We start from the raw sequence: 9,789 nt of genomic DNA, 5'->3' as shown, positions 1-9,789 counted from the left end.
CTACGCATACAATTTACATTTTATATAATTGCCAGCTCTGACACTTCCCTTTAAATAAAATGGATAGCTTTCCCTCCCCTCCTGTTGAAGTTGTTTGTGAGTTTTCCGCTCTATTCAGCCAGTAGCCGTTGATTGCCGGGAGAAGCTGGCAGCGACTACAACATTTTATTACATATTTATTTTTTTTCTCCACATTACATGGACGTGCTCTGCATCCAATGTATAAAGACGATGGTCCAAAGAGAGAGATGATTGTGAAGCTGGCGGATGGCCCCTTATAAGAACAGCTGGGATCCAGGCACAGAATGTGATGAAGTTTCTACAGCTCCTGCTCTTGTGAGCTTGCCAAGGGTACACCAATGTCTATTTGCCCAGGCATGTACACAAAAGAGGCTGAAAAATATGCAGATTCGAAGAGACGGCTGATTTAGTCCATGCAACGTACACCCATGAAATTCAGGTCATGTATGACATCGGTTGTGGTTTTACCATTGAACAATTTCCTTGCAGTTAAAATATAAGACAAGGGAGAATGGTTTCTCTAATCAAATATATATTTATAAAGTGTATAAATAACATTTAAAAAAAAAAAATAAAAATCTCGCTAACAGGTAGACAGGCACAGACAGTGCGCTATCTTTCCTGGCAGCAAATAGCTTTAATACAAATTAATTATTCATCTCTCTTATGTCATTGTTTACTAGACTCCAGTAAGTCCTTTGCTTCATTTATTTTCATTGCTAAATAAGGGGATCCGCCTAAAATGAAAAACAAAAGATTTAATCGGTTAAATGCAAATTAAATAGATGAAATGCACACAGCTATTTTACTTTCCAGAAACACGATATGCTGCGAGTAGAGTTCTAGTTCTTTAAAAGCTTCATTCTTTGAAGGAGTGACAGGACAGACAACTGCTGTTTATAAATTAAGTCGAGCATCCATGCAAATAACAGTATCCGCAGGCAACGCTAAATCAAAGAGAGAAAAAAAAAAAAGAAGGAGCAGCAATAAACTGTGAACATATCTGTTATGTTTGTGTGTCCGTGTGCGTACATCTGCATTTGCGATTGCGTGTTTACAATAATAAAAGCCATATTTCTGGTCTGTACACTCAATCAATTTAAAGAGGCTGTCCTGGTTACTTAAAAAGTTACACACAAGCAGCAACACACCTAGGTCAATAATATATACGCACATCATTTACCCTTTGAAGCTGGTGAAGACCGCTGCAGCGGTCATGTAGGGAATTCAAGATGACATCACTATGTCTAAAAAAAACAGAAGGCCAGTGGGGAGAATTGGGAAGGTGGCTCTGTAACGCAGGGAATGATATAGGTAAGAATATGAGGATTTTAGCTACTCCCTGTAAAATCTCACTTGTAGCCTTCATTAAGGAAAGCAAGAATCATGGGTTTTATGCTGCCACCTGGAGGATGACCCTAAGAATACAGACACTAGAGACAAACACTAACAATAGTTGTACGGTGAGTACCAAAAACCCTAATTTCTCAAATGCTTCACTGGGTGACACAGGAGCCATGGGATGACCTAAACAAGTCCTTGCGGTGGGAAAACTAATACTAGTACTAGTACTGCATGAAGAAGAACAAACCCTCTTTTTATTACACGTGCAACCTACACTTGTAATAACCTTCTACTAAGACTTGTATCCCTACATGCAACTGGTAAGAGCTCCACAAAGATGAGAACAGAAGACTAAGTATGGCCCTATAGAATAGGAGATCAGATACCTGGAGGCATGACACAGGAGGCTTCTACTAGACAGTGGGAGTGAGTCATGCCCTGGCAGGGGCGCCCTAGCTTAGCCCAATCTTCTGCATTGGCAGATCGGAACTAAAGAACAATGGTAGCCCTAGATGTAGTCTGAACTCTCTTTAAGTGTGAATAACTCTGTAATATAGTAAAACATGGAGTAACTACATTCCTGCCTTTGTATTCAGGGTCAAAACTGCTCTTATATTTCCACTCTGTACAAGGCTCGAGAACTGTAAAATTACTAAACCTAATAAGTAATATGCCAAACTGTTCCATGTGGGCGAAAGCAGAACAAAATGCATCTAACTTTGCCTTTTGTTTGGCTGGTAAAGTTGAAAAAATGGGTGAGTACACAACTGAATATGGCAATCCTATTACGGGATACTATCTGATGAGAGCATTACAACAGATGGAGGTAAGCCAACACCCAAACATCACAGTACCAACAAGAGACTATATATGAAATACCACAAATACATTTGTCTACCTTGTGAATGCATTTTATTTGACCCATTAAACTCGTCAATTTCAGTGTGACTTTTTTGGTATACAGCCTACACCATAAAATTTTGGAGCAACCCAAATCAGTGAACGTACGTGGTGAACCCTAGTAGAAGACTGGCATACACTAACAGCAACCATATGATTTGGGAGGGGAAGAAAAAAAAAAAAAGAAAAGAAAGATTTACACCTCGCACTATACTATCAGTTTTAAGCCATATGCAAAGCTTTAAAAGAAACAGACAGGGCAAATTAAAGTTCTTACAACATCTGACAGCTATAATATGACAAAGCTAAACCGGATGACCTTAGCACCAATGCCTTTGTATACACTAGATAGCACGGTAAAGGTGCAACATGTTTTGTTAAATTACAACAAAGCCACCAAAATGATTAAATGATTCGACCTAATGCCCTCTAGGAAGTATCCCTTGCTATACAATTGCTAGTTTTTGACAATGTAGACAATGTATTTGTGATATTTCATATACAGTCTCTTGCTGGTACTGTGTTTGGGTGTTGGCTTACCTCGGTTTGTTATTATTACTATGTATATTGGACATTACGGTTTTAGAACCTGGTTCTCCTAGAAGATAAAAATATGTTCAGAAAACATCTACCACGTGGAGAACAACTTCCACAGAAGTGAAAAGGAAGGCATTAATAACTATAGAAGGACTCTACTTGGATATTTATCAGGGATAGGACATTCTTATGACAGTAATAATTGTAGAAACTCAGTTTGCTCCATGACTTTGCAGCAGAGCAGTTGCCTGTCTGGGGAAAGTGATATCTTTCATTGCCTTCCATTTCAAAACAGGAAAAAATACCTAGTATATACACATCAAACAAGTATAAGGCATCCACATGATTAATATAGTTGTTTATTAACATAAAGGAAGTACACAAAATGTCTTGGCAGAAGAATGTACTTACGCCAAAGACCTACTCAATTACACTTGGTCGTCACCTTTATTGTTTTTCCATTCACCAATAAAACACATTGATTAAAACTAGGTTCATAAAGCTGTAAGAATTTGAAAGTACATTTTTACTGTCCTTTAATAAATGGGGACCGTAAAAAGGAGTAACTGGTATCTGGCTGCATACAATATCCATCTCTATATCCTCTTGACATACTGAATTATATGACTGCACCTGCTTAATTATGAATTAAGCCGGTAGTGTTCATCTCTTTTATAATTCAGTTATGCCAACGGTGGAAGACTTCATCAATGGGATTAGGAAAATGCTATGGCCCAATTCCTCAAGAATGGCGTTGTTCATGAATCAAGAGAGCCGGACAATTGTTGTGCATCTCGTTGTGCGGTTCACAACAAATCCTACTCCAGTCCCTGCTGGAGTAAGATTTGTGGCGTAGTAAAGACTGCCGCTGGTCATGAATTTGTCAACTGCTGGTTGCCACGCCCCATTCTAGCTCTACATACTTTGTCTGAGATGGGCAAAAATGCCGGAGAATGCCAAATATCAAATAAAAAAATTAGTTCAGTCTATAGTTTCAAAGCTTTTTACATCAAAATATTGGTGTAAAAGCTTTCATGAATCGAGAAACCGTTATTAAAAGTTTTCATAGTATTTCATGGGATCGCCCACTGTGTTCAAAACAAGAGTGATCAAGATAACATTTTGGAGGCTACAATCGTGGCTCTTAATTCCATAAAGGACTACAAATCACATTTAGCTACGACTGGGTAAAGGAGAAGGCAATTTAACTTAAAAAAATCCCCTCCATTGGCATCACCTGTTGCAAATGATTGTACATTTTAAAATGATCTTTGACCTAAATGTTCAAAATTGACCTTTTCAACCAAAATTCATCTACAGTGGGGAAAATAATTATTTGATCCCTTGCTGATTTTGCAAGTTTGCCGATTGACAAATGAACAGTCTATAGTTTTAAGCGTAGGTTAATCTTAACAGTGAGAGATAGAATATCCAAAATAAAATAAAGAAAAATCATATTGTATAAACTATATAAATTTATTTGCATTTTGCAGAGAGAAATAAGTATTTGATCCCTCTGGCAAACAAGACTTAATACTTGGTGGAAAAACCCTTGTTGGCAAGCACAGCAGTCAGACGTTTTTGTAGCCAATTATGAGGTTTGTGCACATATCGGGAGGAATTTTGGTCCACTCCTCTTTGCAGATCTTTAAATATCATTTAGATTTTGAGGCCGTCTATTACAAACTCGTAGCTTCAGCTCCCTTCATAAGTTTTCTATGGGAATAAGTTCTGGAGACTGGCTAGGCCACTCAGTGATCTTAATGTGCTTGTTATTGAGCCACTTCTTTGTTGTCTTGGCTGTATGTTTTGGGTCATTGTCGTACTGGAAGACCCAGACACTACCCATTTTTAATGTCCTGGCAGAAAGAAGGGGGTTGTCACTCAGGATTTTAAAGGTACATGGCTGCATCCATTGTCCCACTGATGCGGTGAAGTAGTCCTGTGCCCGTAGCCGAGAAACACCACCAAAACATAAGGTTTCCACCTCCATGCTTGACAGTGGGGATGGTGTTATTTCGGGCATAGGGTTCATTTGTTATTGCCAAAGAGCTAAATTTTTGTCTTATCTGACCACAGCACCTTCTGTGCCTTCTTGAGCACTGGGACTTTGTGGGCATTGCAGGATTTTAATCCATTACGGTGTGATGTGTTATCAATGGTATTCTTTGTGATAGTGGTCTCAGCTGCCTTGAGATCATTAACAAGTTCCCCCGTGTAGTTTTAGGCTGATCTCTCACCTTTCTCATGATCCTGGATACCCCATGAGATGAGATTTTGCATGGAGCCCCAGATCGATGTCGATTGACACGCATTTTGTATTTCTTCCATTTTCTTACTATTGCACCAATAGTTATCTCCTTCTCAACCAGTACCTTACTTATGGTTTTGTAGCCCATTCCAGCCTTGTGTAGGTCTATGATCTTGTCTCTGACATACTTAAAAAGCTCTTTTGTCTTGCCCATGCTGTAGAGGTTAGAGTCTGACTGATTAATTGAGTTTGTGGACACGAGTCTTTTATACAGGTGACAATTTAGGGGTAAGTTTACACTTGCGTTGTTTAGCATCAGTCACAATCCGTTGCCTTGAGGGATTACGGTATGCTGCATATTTTGCAGGAATCCATTTTTCCCCATAGACTTTTATTAGTGACAGATTGTGACTGATGGAATTGTGTTTCATCCTCGCGTGACGGATCAGTCGTTTACTGACTGACCGTCAGGTGGGAGAAACGCTGAATGTAACGTTTTTTGTGTGCGGCGGATCAGTTTTTTACTGTGAGCATGCGCACGGTAAAAAACCATGATTGACTGTAAATTTAGTTCCAGTGGCCGGAACGATCAGCTGATTGGCCGGCGGCCAGCTACTGTGAGCGATCAGCTGATCGCCCGGCTACTGTGTACGATCAGCTAATCGCCCGGCTATTGTCAACAATCAGCTGATCACCCGGCAGCCAGCTTTTGTGAACGATCAGCTGATGGTTCACAAAAGCCGGTCGATCAGCTGATTTGCCGACTATTGTGAACAATCAGCTGATCAGCCGGCTTTTGTGAACGATCAGCTGATCGTTCACAAAAGCCGGCCAAACCGTATAAAAAAAAAAGGATCTTTTTTTTTGCAGCATCAGTCACCTCATTTGTGCCACTGTCTGCAACGCATCCGTTGCATCAGTCACACAACTGATTGTGACTGATGCAAAACAACGTAAGTGTGAACTTACTCTAAGACAGCTGTCTTTAATGCAGGCAACTAGTTGATTAGGAGCATCTAAGTCTGTAGGACCAAGAACTCTTATTGGTTGGTAGGGGATCAAATACTTATTTCTCTCGGCAAAATGCAAATATATTTATATAATGTATACAAAGTGATTTTCTGGATTTTATGTTTCATATTTTATCTCTCACTGCTAAAATTAACCTACCCTTAAAACTATAGGCTGTTCATGTCTTTGTCAGTGGGCAAACTTACAAAATCAGCAAGGGATCAAGTACTTATTTCCCCCACTGTACGTATATGGCCACTTTAAGTTTTCATGGTTGAGTCATTAAAATATGCTGTAATATGTACAAAATCATTAAAAAAATGGGTTGTTGAGCCAGAGATTTATTCTGATTGCCAGTGTTTTCAGAGCTGAGAAATGGAAGATTAGACTTTCTCCAAGATGCAGGTGTATGTGGGTGAGAGCGCAAATGTACAATAACTATTCAGTATCTGTGTAGATGTAACTTCAGCATTAAAGAGTAACTGCTTGCAGGTGATTTATCAGAATAAGCTGTCATAGGAGTATACATGAAAAATAACGTTCTTTCTTGCCATTATGGGACATGTTTCCTGCATTTTAGGAGTTTTTCTACATTAGAAGCCTCCACATTTTCTCTTTGTATGCTTTGTCTTTTTTTTCTTCCAACTTCTCTCCATCCCATCTTTCCATAGGCTTTTATAACGAGTGCAGACAGATTTGTAGAAAGCTTTGAGCAGTTATTAAAAATGATTGATCAGTGCAAGAGTTTTAAAAAAATAAAAAAAACGGATAAGTGGGGAAGCATATTTCCTTGTAAGATCAGTTTCTTATCTTCACTAATTACTATTAAAGAAGTGAGTGTCTATAAACTAAGTTCTTCCTATCTTGCCCAGATACAAAACTACAACACTTTTGTTTTTTTTACAATTCTCTTCACTGTGTTACTATGTTGCTTTACAGTATTCAGAGTATTAAATGAATAATAGGAAGCCATAAATAAACCTTAGGCACCAGGGACTACAAATAACCCTAAAATATGTTCTCCCCTTCCTATTAGACAACGCAGGAAAGCCTAGCCCCATATATTATGAGAATGTTTCAAATGGCTTGTAAAAGACCCTGTGTGACCGAAGTGGTTTTATAATATAACTAAAGGCTACATTTTACTAACTATTACTGATTTTACTACTAGCAATGGCACCAGTAAAGTCATAAGTAATTGTATGTTCCGATGTAGTGAGAGAATTCATATAGACTAAACTTTTACTATATAAAAAGTAAATTGTGTATTTTTAGAGCATTAACTCAATATGAAATAATGACGTACAATGATGGCAGCTTTTGTGGAGGGTGTATATTTAGGTATAGCAATATAAGCTAGTAGCTTGATTCTGTGTGTCAGCGCTTTACAGGCATCACCAATGTCCCCACAGGGAATATAGATAGTAAGCCCCAATCTGTATGTCTTTGGAGTGTTGAAGGAAACCAGAGAACCTGGAGGAAACCCACACAAACATGGGAAGCACATACAGACTCCTTGTAGATGTTGTTCATTATGATAATATACACTCTTAAATATTGAAATTGCAACACCAAAAAAGAAAAGTTGTGAATTATGGAAATCAAAAGTAGACAAGTTAATGATATGCAAATATTGAAAAATTTTCAAAACATCTTGATTTATTCAATATTGATTATGAACGCTGCATGCAGAAATACATGCCCTTACATGCCTTGCCAGCTATCAATGATTAACGTTTGTCTGAGGACTGTTCTGCCACGTTGAATGTACTTGGTTACGCAAATAATCAAGATCTGCTGCTAGGAACTCCGTTTGCAATTGTTAAATAATGTAGTCACCAATTTGCTTGATTGGAGACAACTTTGGAGATGCTGTGAGCCATGGTAGCACGTTTAACAATGATCAACATGTGGCATGGCGTTGTTGTTTACAAAAACAGCTCCTGGGACACCACGGAGAATTTTACCAATGATTCTACCATGGGTGGCACGGTGGCTCAGTAGGAGCACGGCAGTCTTGCAGTGCTGGTGTTCTGGGTTCAAATCTGACCAAGGGCAACATCTGTAAGGAGTTTGTATGTTCTCCCTGTGTTTGCGAGGGTTTCCTCCGGGTACTCCGGTTTTCTCCCACACTCCAAAGACATACTGATAGGGAATTTAGATTGTGAGTCCCAATAGGAGGCAATGCTGCTAATGTATGTAAAGCGTTGTGGAATTAATAGCGCTATATAAGTGAATAATTATATTATTACCAATGATCTATTCTGTACTGCAAGTAAAAATGGATGTGACATACCAAGCCTAAAAGCTGCTTTACACGCATCAATTTCTCGTGTGATCGCACCCGCCCCCATTGTTTGTGCAGCACAGGCAATTTCTTGCCCGTGTCGCACAAAGTTGTAACCCCCGTCACACATACTTACCTTCCAAATAACCTCGCTGTGGGCGGCGAACATCCTCTTCCTGAAAGGGGAGGGACGTTCGGAGTCACAGCGACGTCACCCAGCGGCCGGCCAATAGAAACAGAGGGGCGGAGATGAGCGGGACGTAAACATCCCGCCCACCTCCTTCCTTCCGCATTGTCGGCGGGGCGCAGGTAAGCGGTGTTCATCGTTCCCGGGGTGTCACACGGAGCGGTGTGTGCTGCCTCGGGAACAATGAACAACCGGACGTTCGATTTTTAGAAAATGAGCGACGTGTCAATGCGCAACAATAAGGTGATTATTTTTGCTCGTTCACACTTGCTCATAGCCGTCACACGCTACGATATATCAAACGATGCCGGATGTGTGTCACTTACGACGTGACCCCGACGACATATCGTTTGATATATCGTAGTGTGTAAAGCCCGCCTAAGGCTACTTTCACACTTGCGTTAGTCTCAATCCGCCGCTTTGGAAAACAGCGCAATCCGTTAACAGCTTGAGCCGCTTCCCATAGACTTGTATTGACGACGCATTGCAACTAATGTGCCTGCGTTGCATCAGCCGCGTGACGGATCAGTCGTGGAACGACTGACCGTCAGGCGTCAGGAATGCAGCATGTAGCGTTTTTTGGAGATGCGGAATCCTTTTTTTTCCACTGCGCATGCTCAGTTCTTCTGTTTAATCATTGAAATCAATGTTTCTATCTCGGCAGCCGAACAATCAGCTGACTGGCCGGCGGCGGCTTTTGTGAATGATCAGCTGATCGCCCAGCGGCCGGCTTTTGACAGCAATCAGCTGATCGGTCGACTTTTATTTTGTTTGCTTTTCATTCACAATAGCCTGCCGCCGGTAACACAGTAAAAAAAACCCCCAAAACAACGGATCGTTGTTTTGCAGCATCAGTCACATCAGTTGTGCCACTATGTGCAACGCATCCATTGAGTCAGTCACACAACTGATTGTGACGAATGCAAAACAACGCAAGTGTGAAGACAGCCTAAGGCATCAGTGTCTGCACTTAAGCTGGGTTTACACACTGCAACATCTCAAACGACATCGCTGTAACGTCACCGGTTTTGTGACGCGATAGCGATGTTGTTTGCGATGTTGCAGTGTGTGAAACCTATCAGCGACCCGGCCCCTGCTGTGAAGTTGTAATCGTTACAAATCGTTCAGGACCATTCCTAGGTCCTTTGTTTCCCGCTGTGCAGCATGCATCGCTGGAAAGTTTCAGCGTGTGAAAGACTTTGCAGCGACTTTGTTAGCAACTTCCCTTTCAAAAGGCTGCTTATCAACGTC

General features: G+C 40.4%; 1 protein-coding gene across 1 annotated transcript in view; it reads right to left on the bottom strand.

Annotated features, from left to right (window-relative positions):
- Window positions 1-536: 536 nt before the first annotated feature.
- Window positions 537-9,789, bottom strand: part of DNAJC15 (DnaJ heat shock protein family (Hsp40) member C15) — a 53,167-nt gene continuing 43,914 nt past the window's right edge. Inside the window, exon 6 of the mRNA XM_075336867.1 lies at window positions 537-758. Coding sequence (XP_075192982.1) covers window positions 691-758 — 68 coding nt within the window. The 3' untranslated portion in view covers window positions 537-690. The remainder of the gene's footprint in view (window positions 759-9,789) is intronic.

The sequence above is a fragment of the Anomaloglossus baeobatrachus genome, chromosome 2 (genome assembly GCF_048569485.1).
Source record: "Anomaloglossus baeobatrachus isolate aAnoBae1 chromosome 2, aAnoBae1.hap1, whole genome shotgun sequence".
NCBI lineage: Eukaryota > Metazoa > Chordata > Amphibia > Anura > Aromobatidae > Anomaloglossus > Anomaloglossus baeobatrachus.
The sequence above is the reverse complement of the archived record's forward strand: the minus strand, read 5'-3'. Positions and strand labels throughout refer to the sequence as shown.